The 17618-nt window shown below is 35.5% G+C and overlaps 1 protein-coding gene across 4 annotated transcripts in view; it reads left to right on the forward strand.

Annotated features, from left to right (window-relative positions):
* LOC131167963 (carotene epsilon-monooxygenase, chloroplastic) overlaps positions 1 to 17618 on the forward strand; it is a 47002-nt gene that overhangs the window by 17552 nt on the left and 11832 nt on the right. For all 4 annotated transcript variants that reach the window (XM_058127062.1, XM_058127065.1, XM_058127063.1 and 1 more), the window contains exons 2-3: positions 6922 to 7218; positions 7298 to 7495. In XM_058127062.1, coding sequence (XP_057983045.1) covers positions 6922 to 7218; positions 7298 to 7495 — 495 coding nt within the window. The remainder of the gene's footprint in view (positions 1 to 6921; positions 7219 to 7297; positions 7496 to 17618) is intronic.

Genomic DNA, 17618 nt, shown 5'->3' on the forward strand with positions numbered 1-17618 from the left:
GTCATCGGAATAGGTTGAACTTCTTTTGTCTTTCTTTCCATTAGGGGGCTCCCTCCCGTGTCCTGAACATTCAGCTGCCTTGAAATAGGCTTAGGTCCGAAGGAAACTACTTGGGGTTGCGCACCTGAATGCACTATCTGGTGGACTGTGGACTTGTAAGCAAAATTTTTATTTGTCCACCGGGTTTTACCCTCTTGGTAATGATGCCCCTGAATCATCTGTGCTTCCTCATCTTTCTTCCTCTTACTCGGGTCAGTTTCTGCATCACCACTTTTGGTTCTTCAGACTTTGATGGCCGTTTCAATTCTCTCTCCAGTAGAAACAATATCCATAAAGTCATGTGGGGTTGCCCCTAGGAGATGTCCGAAGTAGGGATCTTTCAATGTATTCACGAATAGGGAGATAGCCTCCCTATCTTCCACTGAAGGGCTCACTTGGATGGACATGTCCCTCCATCTATATGCATATTCTCTGAATGTTTCGTTAGGTTTCATTTGCATGCTTTGTAGGGTTATGCGATCAGGTGTCATTTCTATCACGTGGCGGTACTGAGCTATGAAGGAATTTGCCAGATCTTTCCAAGTACGGATTCGAGCTTGATCCTGCTGAATGTACCATCTGATAGCTGCTCCAGTCAAACTATCTTGAAAGCAATGCATCATCAACCTCTCATCATCGGTGTGTGCAGCCATTTTCTGGCAATAAAGGCGCAAATGGGTTCGAGGACAGTGGGTTCCATCAAATTTTTCAAAATCTGGCATCTTGAATTTTGGCGGCAGAGTGACTTTTGGCACCAGGCAAAGGTCATTAGGATCAACGGAGTCAAATGTATTATACCCTTCAATTGCTTTCAAACGCTCCTCCAATACGTCACAACGACGCTCAGACTCAAATCTATTTATCCCCATATCAGGAGTTGCTAAGGGGGAAGTCTCTGCCACTGGAAACCCCTGTGTTGGCACAGTTGGGATGAACGGAGGTATATTTGGCATTGGATCCCCCATGACGCCCGGTGGTGGAGCTGATGTTTGTCCATGATTTAGGGTGAACCCTGGAGGGTGAATAGGGTCCGTATCTGTCTTAGGATCATTCTGTACCGCTTTTCCTTTGTTCACCAACAATTCCATAATTTTGCTCATTTTTTTCAATCAATTCTTCTTGTCCTTGTTCTATGCCCAGGACCCTATTTTCTAACTGTTCGCTCATTTCTCTTGCCTTTCTTCGGGTATTGTACCGATGTGTAGTGGTCTCAATTATTGCTTTTTGCTACTCAAACGACTTCTTTCCTTGAGAGAGTTGTGGACCAAAACTTCCTTTTTAGAACTGAATGCATGATTATGTAAAGCATAAATGTGTGAGTATTTAATGCATGACCATGGGATGCAATAAATGTTTGTGCATGGATGTAACTAGTGCAATTACTCATACAAATAGAGATATGAACATGCATGTGACCTATCGTGGATGATTATGTGTGAAATTATGCATGAAAGCATGGATGCAATGAATGTTTGTGCATGGATGTAACTAGTGCAATTACACATACAAATAGAGATATGACCATGCATGTGACCTATCGTGCATGATTATGTGTGAAATTATGCATGAATGCATGGATGCAATGTAATCTAACTAACTACTTTGTCAGCATTCTAGGAAAAGTCCCACTAATGAGAGATTTCAAGATTAAGACAATCATTGATGGGCCACAATTTCAATTCAATTCTTCCCTCAATCATTCTTTTCCTTGACGACGGTCCATGTACCTTAGATTCTATAAAAGGTCAAATTATGATATGAGGTTGGGGTTGACCCAGGTTAGTCAACCCACTGGATTTGTTCAATACGAGCTTGTGGACTTTAGTGTGCACTAGAGCCTCAAGTATATTAAAATATGGGCTCTAATATATTTCATGATGGGATCAAGCCCTAATTTTAAAAGGACTTGGGCTTGGATTGCTTATAAAATATCGGCTCGGATCTTGGGGTAACAGGGCTGAAGTCCGTTTTTGGAAATCGGGGTTTGACCCTTTTTGAAAATCAGGCTTGGGCCGAATTTTTACTTAGGAAAAGGTCGGGCCTTAGTTTGTTTTTGAAGAATCGGGCCGGAATTATTTGAAAAGGGTTGGGCCGACCCATATTTTAAAAATGCTTAGGCCAAGTTCTTCATTCTTTGAAAGGATGGGCCATGGTCTCATTATTGGGCTTTTCCAAAATACTGGCTAAGTAGTATGTATGTTTAAAATGGATGTCAAATGCATGATATAATTCAAAGTCTCTCACATATATACAACATATTATACATGGAGAAGGATGTGGATCCTGTCTCGACCTAGGGTAGGTATGTATATATAAGGTTTTTCATGGCTCTATCCTAGTTAAGGGAAAACTATGGACAAGTGCGTGTGGGTAGGCTCTAATTCCTATTAACAAAAAGGTCCCCAATTTGAAATTTCATCCTCCCCCATAGGGGTCCGGACAAAACTCGCATTGAGCGGGGTGGTTCGCGGGTCCCATTAAGCTTAAGCTACGAAGGGACAAACGCTATTACACCCCTATCTAATCTTAGCAGGTAAAGCTCGGGTATAGAGCGTGAAAGTGTATGAATTTAAATTTAACCTAATCCCACTATCCCCACATTTATTCACATGCTATAAACAATATGGAAACAAGATATCTACAATTAATATATATATTCAAAAGATAAGGAAACACAATATATGCAATTAATATGTTCATTCAAAAAATTTGGAAATAAGGAAACAAAATATTTACGATTAGTATACAAAATATCTATAATTAATATACTTATTCAAAATATCTTACAATTAATATGCTTTATTCAGAATAGTTGGAAACAAAATACCTACAATTAATATTCACAAAATTAGGAAACAAAATATTTTTAATTAATTTTGGTTATTTACAAATTATGGAAGTAAAATATTTTCAATTAATCAAAATTATTTACAAATTACAACATTCACAAAATAAGGAGTAATTAAAAGATTTAATAAATTTAAACTTGGGATAATTTCTAATTAATTAATGGCTCGACTCTCTAAGGTCCCCAGCGGAGTCGCCAAGCTGTTGCGACGTCCCGGGAGCGCGGGTGCCATGGGCGGCGAAATTAAAATGTATTTTAAATTTTCAAGGAAAATATCGAATGTCGGAGTCGCCACTAACCTTTAGTGTGGTTAGAACACGTGATGATTGCCCCGTTAGGGGTAAAATAGGTCTACATTACCAGAGTTAGGTTCGGGAGTTCGGTTACGCGAGGGGAAGGTACGAGCACCCCCTACGCGCCCGTTCTTACGAACGGTACCTAATTAATTTGAAATTATCCCTAAGTTAATCTAATAAGTCTTTAAATTACTCCTTTTTATGAATTTATAAATACATATGAAACATAAATAACTAAATAAATAAATAAATATATACATATATATATATATATATATATATATATATATATTCCCTCAGAGCTTAAAGGTACGTGAAGCCCGAAGGCTAATACCCCCCGCAATAAAATCGTAGGGATAAAATCGAAAATAATTTACAAAATACACTTCCAAATTTTGAAAATTTTCTAGGGTTTTTCTGTATTAAAAATACTAGTTTGGGAGGTTTCAATATAGGTTAATGGGATAATAAGCTAAAATATTAAACTACCATAATACGCACAATAATTATAAGAATACATATCTACTACAATATTGTGAATATCATAATAGGTAATAAAATACTATATACCATATATATACATTAAGATACTAAAGATACTAAAAATTTATACCATAAAAATTAGAATATTAACAAATATCTACTAAATAATAAATATAACCATAATAATAATACGTAACATAGAATGTAATACTAAAAATGACACAATATTAAACTATAACCATATTCTCAATATAGACACTAAATATGAATTACAAGAACCCTAAACTCTAATATTGGATATAACCCTAATGTGAACATTACATATAACATACCTAAATACACAAATATTAGACAATAACCCCCTTTAAGAAAATAAGTTATAATAACAACCATTCTAAATATATAAATATTAAATATGCAATAATAGCAAAAACGACCTTAAATTTGACTATTGAACATCAAAAATAGTTGTAACAATAATAAAACCTACAACATGAATACTAGACACATGATCGCACATTATAACATTAAGGATTATACAATAATAATTCAATGAATACAAAAGAGTAAACTTTAAATATCAAAACAAATTCTCGCCATAAAAATTCCACAACAACACTAGTAAAACAATTAACCTATATAATAAATGCAACAAAAAAAAAACTTACCCTGACTATTAAATATTAAAATAAATATAATAACTATAAAAACCCTGCAGTTTGATATAATAAACACAACCTCAACATCAATATTAGACTTACCTGCATATACAATGAAAACCCAAACATCAGAATAAATCATAACAATAAAATGAAAAAATAATAATAATAATAATAATAATACAAATAGTAATAAAAAGGAATCTGTGTGCACGTGTGTGGTGATAGAAAGAGAAGGACTTTACCTGTGGGCTGTGAACGTGGGGGGAAGACGTTGTTATGGTCTGGTGTTGAAGCAGGTTCTGGTATGGCCGGAGTAGCTGTTGGTGGCCGTGGGGAGTGCTGGAGGTCGCAAGAGGAAGAAGCTGGGTTGCTGTACTGCGGCTGGCAGTGGCTGGAGCTGGAGGTATCGGCTGTGGCTGGAGGTCTCGGCCATGGCTGGCCGCAGAGCTGGGCTTCTCAGGTGTGGCTGAACCTTCTCGGGTTGGTCGGAGTTGCGGTGGAGAGGGAGACCGGAGTTGCAGCAGAGTGGGGCTGCTCGTGGTGGCTGGTGGCTCACGAAGAGCAGCAGAGTAAGGTGGAGTCTTGGTGTTGGCCGGAGCTGGGTTGCTGCGGCTATGGCGTGGACTGAGAGACAGAGAGGAGAATGGAGATGGGTGACGGCTGATGGAGAGAAAGAGAGGCCCTTTTTTCTATAGGTCTATGCGCGCTCCTCCGGCTCCGTTTGGAGAGAAGCCAAAAGGGTCATTATATAAAAAAAATTTAGAAACCCTAACTCTCTCTTTTCCTTTTTGGTTTATTGTATTTTTATTATATTTTTTCTTTTGGAAACAATATATATGAGTATAATTACTATCATGGTAATAAGGATATAATAATAATAATAATAATAATAATAAATAAATAAATAATAGTGATAGGAAAATAATAAAATAATAGTAATAATGACAAATTACTTATATCAATATAGGAAAATAAATAATAATAATAATAATAATAATAAAATAATAATAACAAAGTAATAATAAAAATATATGAAAATAATAATAATAATAATTGTAATAATAGAAAATTAATAAAAATAATAATAAAGTAATTACAATAATATATGAAAATAATAATAATAATAATAATAATAATAGTGAAAATAATAGTAGTGATAATAGATAATAATAACAATAAAAATCATAATAGTAATAATAATAAAGTATTAACACTAATAATATATACGATAGTAATAGTAAAATAAATAAATAAATAAAAATAAAAATAAAAATAAAAATAAAAATAATATAATGGGCATTGGGCAAAAATAGGGTGTCTACAATCTCTATGTCAAGCATTCGTAAAAATGAAAATTTGTTCAAATATGATTAAAAATTAAGAAAAGTCAAATGCTAATGATAAGTAAAACCTAAATTTTGCTCATTGATTTACTATGTATTATTTTCTTTCTCACTTTTCTCAATAATCAAAAATAGAAATAAAAGATTCCTTCATATTTTCCTTTCTTTTGCCCAATGGTTTCCAAGTTCCAAATGGGGCCGAAGGAGTATTTTGGTGTTTTAAATGAATAGGATAACTATTATCGCCAGTCCCATCCAATCTCATAAACCTCAGCCATAAAAAAAAAAAGCGCACCCTTAGGGCCCCATTCTAGTTGGTACAAGAGTCACCATGTCAATTTGACTTGGTCCACTGAATGGATCCATGAGTATTACATTTCATACGAGCATGGCTGGACAGGACTTGGTGAAGTCATGATGCCTTACTGGCATGCTTCTGTTGCTACATCTAGGCAGACAGGCAAAATGGGATCCTTTTGGCTATGGATTTCTGTCACCCCATGACACTTTGCACTCCATTGCACGACCGAAGCATTAACTGCTTTCCAAGAACCTGCGCAAATGACCTACCTGTGCCGACTCTAATAATAAAAGCCATCACCATATAAGAACTGCCAGATTTCACTGTACCATAAAAATTAATTTTAATAGGGGAATTGAGAGAAGGTTTCCAATTTCGCTTGTAGTATTATTATTAATATCATTGCCAACAACACTGCCACTACAAGGCCCTGAACTATCATTCTGAAGAAATCCATGAAAAACTTTGGCCAGCTTCTTGGAAGATTTTTTCAGAATAAAGGATCTGGAGCACAATCCTGAAAACCACGATATTCATCTGTCTGCAAATATACCTTAACAAAACCACAACTTTCTCTAAGAAACAGTACATCCATATTTGATATTTCTTTATACCATTAATCTAATCAACAATCTTATTAATATTGGGAACTGGAACTGGACACACCTCAATAATCAACTTACAAATAACTTTGTTAAAAGGACAGTGATTTATTTAATCTTTTTTTTTTCTTTCCTAATTTTGAAGTTCAAGATTCAGTTTAACCCAATTTAATTCAATGCTGAGCTTTGCCTGTTGATTGTTGACTGCGTGCATTTTGTAGCCTTTGTCTTGGTAATAAAATTTTTACGTTTGTTTGTGAATATTAATGTGTGATAATTATTCTTGTCTTATTCTAATCCATTTAATTTTGCCATTGACTTGTGTAAAATTTTCTAAATTGTTATAGGTGAGACGCAGAGCTGTGGTTCCATCTCTTCACAAGAAGTACTTGTCTTTGATAGTTGACAGGGTATTTTGCAAATGTGCTCAGAGATTGGTGGAAAAGCTTATACCTGATGCACTCAATGGCACTGCTGTAAACATGGAGGAAAAATTTTCTCAATTAACTCTGGATGTTATTGGTCTATCGGTTTTCAATTATAATTTTGATTCTCTAACTGCCGATAGTCCTGTTATTGATGCAGTTTACACTGCATTGAAAGAAGCAGAGGCTCGTTCAACTGATCTTTTACCATATTGGAAGGCAGGTTCTAACATGTAGCTTTTGTTGTATTTGTTTCTTTATTTTGATGATAACTACATCTCCGACTCTTGTTTTGCAGGTTAAAGCCTTGTGTAAGATAATCCCAAGACAAGTAAAAGCTGAAAAAGCAGTTTCAGTTATCAGAAGAACTGTTGAAGAGCTTATTTCTAAGTGCAAAGAGATTGTAGAGTGTGAGGGTGAGAGGATTGATGAGGAGGAATATATAAATGACACAGATCCAAGCATACTACGTTTTCTTCTTGCTAGCAGAGAAAAGGTATGTTAGAACTATTGTTATTTACTTTTTAATCTGGTGATTTTTTGGCTGTTGTATTGTGCTGTGACATTAATATCTTGAAAGCACATACTTATTTATGTGGAATAATGGATGTAATGTGTCATTTATTCATAGAGTTAGGCATTACCACGTGAGAATGTTTTCACAGAAACATGATGACAGAGATCTGAACTAAGTAAGTTGCTTTCACTTCGCTTGTTTTCACTTGTGGAAGTACTAGTATATGTCAAATATACCACTTTATGTAGTTGCACCTGCTATGTACACAAATGGTTACCTACTAAAACTTGAGACATGTCCTGCATCCCCGACACGCTGGATGACGGAATGCCTGCCTATGGATAATTCTAGGCAACCATCTTCTTCTCAGAGATTTAGAAACCAGGGATCTGTCTTTGGGAAATTTGACATTTTAGGAATTTTAGTTAATATAGGATTTTATTTATTTTGGCTTTTAATTTTGACATTTAATTACTTTGGGGCTATTTTTATAATTTTTTACTCCTTTGGGGATATTTTGTAACTTTTGATTATTTTATATTTTGGGTAAGGCTTCTTATTTTCGTAAAAGTAAATCTTCGGAATGTAAAAAATGGAACCCTGAATCTCCACCATCAGCATTTTATTGTCCTAAAGTTCAATTTCAATTTGAACAAAAGAAAAAGAGTTCATTGTTGCTGTGACCGGAAAGAAAGAATAGCAGAGGCAAAATAAAATAAAATAAAAAAATATGAAAAAACATTACTGATATTGGTTCCTGAAATTAGGATGTATTCCCAAGAGGGGGGTTGAATTGGGTTCTTTAAAAAATATTTTCGGAATTTATTATTTACTTTTACCATTTCCAATACAAATCCTATTTCTATTAGCTATTGTACTATATCAATGGGAAGTATTAAATGTGAATGTAAGATCAACACAAGATCTGAATTTACAATATTAACACATTCAGTTAACCACTTAGTCAAAATATAACGTACAGTTTGAATAAATAAAATTGCAACAATATAATCAAGAAGAATGAATTCAGTGATTCAGCATATATCTCAATGAAATGATCAATATTAAGTTCAGATTCTCAGCAAGGATAATATTTCCCTTCAAAAACAATTTCAAAAAAAAAAAAAAACTCTTGATTAACTTCAGCACTTAAGCTTTCCTTTGAAGATTAATTAACAACTAATTAATCTCAGATAATTTACTAATGAAATCAAAGTTGTAATCTTTTCTGAGTTTTCAAATCAGCTCCTTGATCAAATAATCTGATATATATTTTATCACAAAAGTATGTTCAGCAAGTTCACAACTTTCAGCACTATTTTCCTTTTCAACAAATTCTTAAACACAATTTTAAATATCCAACAAAGTTTAGTATTCAGCAAGACATGATATTCAGCAAGTTCTTATGAAAATAAACATCAAGCACGCAGGTTATATCTTGCAGAAAATAAAAGTGTAGGGAAGAAGAAGCTGTACACCGTTGTTTTTACAAGGTTCGGCCGCAGCCTACGTCCTTGCCCCAAGTAACCCACTGTGAGGATTTCCTTTACCAACTTCGTTACCAGGTGAAGTTACAACCTCTCTCCCTCAAAGGTGGAGTTCGCCTCTCTAACGAGAATCCCCCTTCGCTAGGCAACGATTCAATCCTTGACCCGTCAAAAATACAACAAACAGCAAAAGCATGCTTGTACAATAAAAAGCTCCTCAAACGAGCATATTAGTACACGTTAGATTCAAAAATAATACTTCAAAATAACAATATGAAAGTTGAAGCTCGAAGTATTATCACCAGAACTGATTAAAGATGTGAGTTTTCAAAGATCAAATCAGTTTCTCGAAGTGAAACAACCAAGAACACGGCAGTCGCCTATCAGACAAGAGTATACAGAAGTATGTGCGTGCCGTTTACTTTTTCAATCGGTGTTCTTTCCCTAATGTGCGAGAGTAATACATTTAAATAGCGCACTAGGGTTTCAAAAACTTTCCTTTTAATTTTCTCTCAATTTGGAAACCATTCACGCAAGATTTGGAAACAAGATCAGCGCTGTTAAATGTTTAATCACACACATCAGTCGCCTGCCCTCAAAGGGTCAGTCGCCTGTGCTCTTTTAAAATCAGCTTATTTTGAAAGTTAGAATGGGGTTTGTCGACTGTGCCCGATAGGTCAGTCGCCTGTGCCTATTCTGTTTGAATATTTTCAAACACAGAAGCACCACAGTTGCCTGATGACTTAACATCAGTCGCCTGCCTTTCAGCAAAGCTTGTTTTTCCATATTTTTGGTTCCAAACTTGATTCTTATATTTGAAAACTCAATTTGGACTTTGAGAAAATATTTTCCATGATTAAAATCAGGTATCTAAGTCCAATGACATATCCTAGGAGCTTTAGTCAATCAATATTGAGTTTTGAAGTACTTACATGAGACTTTCTTATGATTTTCCTATCTTAGTGTCTAGGTCTTCATGTTGTGAAACTTCCACTAAGAAGCCGCCCTTCACTAAGCTTCTCATTTGGTTTTAGGTATGTTTGTGAGAGGGAACTGGTTTGTTCATGAGAGAGACCTACAGTAGTTTCAGATAATTGATTGCAGCTCAAGCGCTCACGTCATTTGAGTCCACTAGTCAATGCTCCCCAACCACCCATCATCATATCACTAAGCTTCTCATTTGATTTTAGGTCTATTTGTGAAAGAGAACTGGTTTATTTTCAAGAGAGATCCACAGTTGTTTCAGATAATTGATTGTGTCTCTGCAAGTTCCTAAACCACTTTATTTCCTGAAGCAACCCAATTGCTATACCCAATTAACCTAATATCCATGTCTACCCTGCCTGTTTACCCATATGCTTGCCCAACCTCAGTTTCTTTTTTTTTTTTTTTCAATAATCAGAGGGGATTTAGACTAGACACTGGGGAGGTTCAAATCAAGCCAGAGAATTGGGTTCTGTCTTTGATCTTTTGACCCTGAGCCATGATATTCAGATCCTGAGAGCAGTATTTTGGCTGCTTCTGTGATATTTTAACTGCATCAAAGGAGAATTGGATGCTGCTGTGAGACTACGAAGATAACTGAAAAGAAAGTGCATCTGTTCAGTGAGAATTTGAATTTTTGTTGTGATATTTTTAGAATTCGAAAGAGAAATAAGTCCTACCAGCATCCACTTCAGTTTTCTCCCTTGAAAATTAGAATACTATTACAAGAAATTTTTTTTGCTGCAATAGTTTCAAAATGCATAAGAGTTGTTCCTGTCAATATATTTTCAGGTTTTCTGTTGCAATTTTTTGGAGTTCTCTACGAGAAATTGACTGTTAGCTATGCAAAATTGGATGGATTTCTGAAATTTTTTTGAAAAGATGACCTAGAGTTGAAAGCATACATCTATGCACTAGGTAATGCTACAAGGATCTGAGCTTTGTGCTTCTACTCTTTTGGGAATTAATTTACTGTTGCTTATCTAATTGGTATGCTTGTTAATTTTCACGTCTGTACTTTTCAGTGTTCCCCATTATTGTTCTCATAAAAATATCTAACTAATAAAAAAATTGTTGCCTTGCTCACATGCATCATATCTAAATTTTGTTTTCTTCATTCGTATGCTTACAAACCCATCCTTCATTTATTCCAACAGAAAACAAAATGGGTCATTTTGACGCATATCAAGTAGTTAGCAGTTCCTAACAATTGAATAAACATACACGCCCTTCTGGTTTTTATAGTTGTGCAAACCCTTGCTATTTTTTACATTGGTTAGTTGACCTAGAGAGCTATTTTGATTGGGATAGATTTTATGATTGGTGGTGTATCCAATTCACTAAATCTAGACTTATTGAATTGGCTAAAGAATGTTGACAAAATATTGAAAGATGCAGAATATTTTGGAGCACCACATTTTACCACTTGGTCTAAAGTAAATACCTTTTGAGAGAGAAATATGTTCCTCCTTGTTATTGGGGATAATTATTAGACGAATTGTACTACATTAAGCAATTGTCTTCTAAAGCATCTAAATATTTTACTAAGTTTAACTAAGTTTTTAGGTGTGTAAAGAAATAGAAGAGAGAAAGTGTTTGAAAGATTTCTATATTTCTCATTGATTTGTTTGTCTCTTACATGCGGTATATATACACACATTTACAACTGATTTCCTAATATTCAAATTCAAATTCAAATCCAAATCCAAATTCAAATTCAAATTTGAAGTCCTCAGAATCTTATCTCCTCACCCTAAACTTCAGCAAGTATTTTGGTATTCATTTACTGCATCATTATCGGTTACATCGATCAATTCTCCCAATCTTCAGCAGTGATTTCAGTTGAAATCACTTGATCTTCTACACACCCCCTCAATCTGAAAGGGAGATCACAAACATTCATATTGGATTGAACATCTCGGAACTTATTTGGTGGTAATGGTTTTGTTAGTGCATCTACTAGCTAATCACGACTAGAGATGAACAAAACTATTAATTATTTGTGGTGGACTTAATCTTGAACAAAATGAAAGTCAATTTCCATGTGCTTCGTTCTTGCATGAAACACAAGATTGGATGTAAGATAAGTGGCACCAATGTTGTCGCACCAAAAACAGGTGGTTGTCGAATAGAAATTCCGAGTTTAGTTAGAATTGACTTGATCCACATTAGCTCAGCTGCTGTGTTTGCCAGTGCCTTGTATTCAGCCTCAGTGCTGCTACGAGCCACTGTTGGCTGCTATTTACAGCTCCAGGAGATCAAGTTAGGACCCTGATAAATAAAATAAGCACCCATAGATCTTCTATCATCCCTATCTGCTGCCCAATTTGAGTATGAGAATGCATGAAGTTTGAAGCCTGCAGCTTTAGAGATTAGCAAGCCTGTTGAAACCGAATGTTTAAGATAACGAGGTATTCTCTTTACGACTAGCCAGTGTGATTCAAGAGGATTATGCATAAACTTGCTGACTTTGTGGACTGCAAAAGCCAAATCAGGCCGTGTAAAGGCAAGGTATTGCATGCTGCCAACAATACTTCTGTAAAGGCTTGCATCAGCACACGGTTTGCCATCTGTTGAAGTGAGATTTCTAGTGGAAGCCATCAGGCTACTATATGGTTTTCCCTGATCCATGTCAGTCTTTTTGAGCAAATCGACTATATATTTGTGTAGAGTAAGATAAAGACCTTCACTGCATCTAAGTGCTTCTACACCAAGGAAAAAGTGAAGAGGGCCCAAGTTTTTGATAGCAAATGCTTCTTTTAAGCAATGAATTACTCGGTTGATGGTAGCTGAACTTGATCCAGTGATTAATATGTCATCCACATATATTAAAACATAAACAACTGCTGTTTTGTTTTAAGAACAAATAGTGAAGTATTGGCTTTGCTTTCATGGAAGTGTAATGACTTTAGCTTGTCTGAAAGTTTAGAAAACCAAGCTCAGGGAGCTTGTCGCAGACCATATAGTGATTTATGTTACATACATGACTTGGAAATTGAGGATGAATGTAATTTTGTGGTTGAGTCATAAAAACTTCTTCTTGAAGATCACTGTGCAAAAATGCATTTTGCATATCAATTTGGTGAATGGGCCGATCATGGGAAACTGCAATTCAAAGAACCAATCTAATTGTGGCATGCTTAATAAATGGGCTAAATGTTTATGAAAAACCAATTCTTTCTTGTTGATGGAAGCCTTTGGCGACTAGTCGAGCTTTATGATGCTGAATAGTCCCATCAACTTTTCTTTTGATTTGGTAAACCCAATGACATCCCACAATATTTGTACCTAGTGAGTGTGGAACTAAGGACTTTGCAGCAATCCGTTAAATTCTTTGTTCATAGCTTCTCACCAAAGAATTGGTTTTGATGCTTCAGTATAAGAGCTTGGTTCTACAGTTTTGATGGATTTTTTGGCTGGCAATGCTCAAGGTAGTGAATGTCTAACATAGTCATCTGATTGCTTGCGAGGTTTATGAATATTGTTCTTTTATCTTGTTGTCATGGGATGACTGTTTGTCACAAGACTTGAAACACTGCTATGAGATGGCAAAACCGAGAGGAGCTCTGTGATTTGAAGATGATCTATAGTATCTTGTGGATTGATATCCTCATATGGACCTGGAGAAAGAGACAAGCAAGGTGCAGCTGCTGTTCTAATAGGAATATGGTTAGATTGCAAATCTATGGAGCTTAGTGGAAGTGAGACATTGATATTGGAAGGAAGGGGAACAAATTGCGGCTGAGAGGGGTTGGAAGTATTTTCTTTGGTGTATGGAAATAGTGTCACATCAAAAACCACATGTCGTGAGACATAAATCTTGCCAATAGAAAGATCAAGGCACTTGTACCCTTTATAACAAAGACTATAGCCAATGAATATGCATGTTTTTAAGCAGAAATTGAGTTTGTTTGTATTGTAAGATCTTAGGTTAGGCCAACATGCACAGCCAAAAACACGCATAAAAGAGAAATCAGGCATGTGGTTATATAGAATTTCATGGGAGATTTTTGCTTCAAAATAGGTGTTGGTAGTCTATTAATAACAAATGTAGCTGTTTGAAAAGCATCTTCCCAGTAAAGCAATGGTAAGTTTGAGTGTGCTAACATGCTTAATCCAACTTCGACAATGTGTCGATGTTTACACTCAATAGAACCATTTTGTTGATGAGTATGTGGGCATGCTAGTCAATGATTAATTCCAGTTTGTGTAAAATAAGTGTTCAAGCGTCAAAATTCTCCACCCCAGTCAGACTAACATAATATTTGGCACCAATGGTAGGAGCCACGGATGCTGGTCCCCATACACCACTAAAAATTAAATCTAGAGGATATGAAGAAACATGAGTAGAGTACTTAAATGGCAAGTCATGGCTTTTGGCTATCTGACATTCAGGACACATAGAGTGCTTTTTATTACTTTCTATTGGAAAATTGATGCATGAAAGAACTTTCTTGACAATGGGTGTGGATGCATGTCCAAGTCAACGATGCCATTCACGAAGAGAGACACGTACAGTTGAGAGAGTCTGTGGACAACGTGATTTGGATGTAAATTGATAGAGTCCATCACTAAGATGTCCTTGATGATGGACCTTCCCCAAATAATCCTTGACAAGAAAGAATTTGTCATGAAATTCGAAATAAACATGGTTGTCAACACAAAAGTTTTGAACATATAATAAATTCTTTTGAATTTATGGGACAATAAGAACTTGATTAAGAACAAAGGTAGAGTTGGCAGTGGAAAGTTTAGTGGAACCAATTTTAGAGATTTGCAGACCTTGGCCATTTCCGACTTGAACATGATTTGTACCATGATAGTCATCATTTCTGAGGTTCAGATTGTTGAGAACATTGGTCACATGGTGCGTTGCACCGGTATCTGCATGCCATTCAGTTTCCCAATTTCCAGCAGAAGCAGCGACCATGGCTTGTTTATTTTCTGGTTTTGATTCCTGATAAGAAAGATCAAAATGATGATAGCATTTGTGTGCCGAGTGGCTTGTTTTATTACAAACCTGACATATTAAGTAGTTCTGATAAGTGTTACGAGAAGTATTATTGAAACCACCACGATTTCCATGCCCTCTCCCTCGAGGACCACCTCTTCCTCGATTTGTAGAGTGTTGATATTGCCTTTGTGCAATATTGACAGACGTTGGTGGAACTGGAGATGAAAGTTGATGTCGAGAAATACAAGCCTCTGTTGTTAGCAAAAGAGAATAAATTTCTTCCATTCTAACATTGTTGGTACGAGCAGAAATTAAGGCTACAAAGCTATCATATTCGTAACTTAATCCTGCTAGCACATAAGTGATAACATCTTCACAAGTCAGTTTGTCCTGCAATAGCTAAATCATCAATGAGTTTCTTAATGAAAAGAAAATATTTGGTGGCAGACTTGCTGCCTTTAGTTGCAACTGCAATCTGTGTTCAAATTTGCAGTCCTTGCACGAGACCTTGAGGGGAAATTTTTGTCTAGTGCATGCCAAACAGCATAGGAAATAGTATTATTTACTACCTGAGCAAGTACCCCTTCAGTGAGGGAGGACATTAGTGTACTGAGAATAAGATTATCCTGGTGCATCCAGTGAGAGTAGGCAGGATTTGGTGTTTCAGATATAACACCACTATCAGGATGAGATACAGATCAAGGTATCCGAAGAGGTCTTGACCACAAAAGTAAGACACCATTTGTGCTTTCCAAAGAATGTAATTATCGGGATTTAGTTTGACAGTGACCACATTGGACATAGTGATGAAAGAGGGAGATTGTGAGTGTTGTTGGTGGTAGTAGACGAAATTGGAGATGAGGAAGACATGACTTAGACGTTGGTCTTTTTTGCGGCTAATCTAATACCCTGTAAAGAAATAGAAGAGAGAAAGTGTTTGAAAGATTTCTATATTTCTCATTGATTTGCTTGTAGCTTACATGCAGTATATATACACACATTTTCACTTGATTTCCTAATATTCAAATTCAAATTCAAGTTTAAAGTCCTCAGAATCATATCTCCTCATCCCTAAACTTCAACAAGTATTTCGGTATTCATTAATTGCATCATTATCGGTTACAGTAGGATCAATTCTCCTGATGTTCAACAGTGATTTCAGTTGAAATCAATACATGGCGTGACTTGAATATGAGCACCATGATTCTCATCCTGTTCAACAAATGGTGAAGACCATGGTTGTTAGAATCATATGATTCTCGATATGAATCATATGATTCATGTTGTTTAAGGGTGAAACCTATTTGATTGCAAGGTTAAATTGCATATGGCCCTGAATCATTTGTGAATGGAATGATTTACCTATTGGATCATGTCCAGAACTTGATTGGCTTTGACTGCTTTAAAACCCATTAAAAGGCCTTTCAAACTTTTTTTTTTTTTTTTCCTTTTTTTTTTCTTCTGTTGCACTATACAATTCCATATTCTCTTTTCGTAAGTTCTATCCTTGCACAAGAAACTGTTGGGCTTCTCCAATCTTATTCTACACCTCTATGTTCTGTTGAGGCTGCCATTGAGAAGAAAATAAGACTATCAGAGTACTTGGAGTGGAGAAGAAAACCGGTCTACAAATTGGTTTTTTTTTGGCTTTTTATTCTTGTTTTAGTTTGAGACGGCCCATGCATTGAATATGATTTTTTTAATTAAACACCATAAAATTGAAATTTTTTATTATTTTTTGTTGATTCCTTTCTTTAAACACCATAAAGTTCAATTTTTTTATTCCTCATTTTTTTTATTATATATATACTTAAAGAAAGCATACGATTGGGCAAAAGACACTTATCTCCCTTGAGGTTTGGCAGAAAGAAAGGGACCTCCCTTGAGGTTCCAAAAATTTCATTGACCTCCCCTAAGGTTTCAAAAATACCATAAACCTCCTTTGAGGATTTTCAGAAAGACACAAAACTCCCCTCAAAAGACTTGTTTTTTTGCAAAATACAAGGGGAGATTTGTGTCTTTTTGAAAATCCTCAGTGGAGGTCTCTAGATTTCATAAAACCTCAAGGAAGGTCCTTGGAATTTTTGAAATATCAAGGGAGGTCAGTATCTTTTTGCCAACCTTAGGGGAGGTTTGTTGAAAGAAAGCATACAATTGGACAAAAGACACTTACCTCCCTTGAGGTAAGGTAAAAAGACAGGGACCTCCCCTTAGGTTCCAAAAATTTCATTGACCTCCCCTAAGTTTCAAAAATGTCATAGACCTCCCTTGAAGTTTGCCAAAAAGACACAAACCTCCCCTCAAAAGACTTGTCTTTTTGCAAAATAAAAGGAGAGGTTTGTGTCTTTTTGGCAATCCAAAGAGAAGGTCCTTAGAATTCTTAAAACCTCAAGTGGGGTCTTTGGAATTTTTGAAATCTCAAGGGAGTTCAGTATCTTTTTGCCAACCTTGAGGGAGGTCAATGTCTTCTGTTCTAGATTTTATATTGTTAAACATGTTACACTTAAACCATAAGCATAAAGTTTAATTTTAAAGAATCTTTTTTTTTTTTTTTTTCAGTCCTTAATTCCTTCTTTTCTTTTTTAGTAGCGTATCTTAGCTCTTAGGCTAAGTGCTTTTAGTTTTGATTCTTAAGATTTTAGATTTTAATAATATTATTATTTTCTTGTATCAATAT

Source organism: Malania oleifera, chromosome 11 (assembly GCF_029873635.1).
Source record: "Malania oleifera isolate guangnan ecotype guangnan chromosome 11, ASM2987363v1, whole genome shotgun sequence".
NCBI lineage: Eukaryota > Viridiplantae > Streptophyta > Magnoliopsida > Santalales > Ximeniaceae > Malania > Malania oleifera.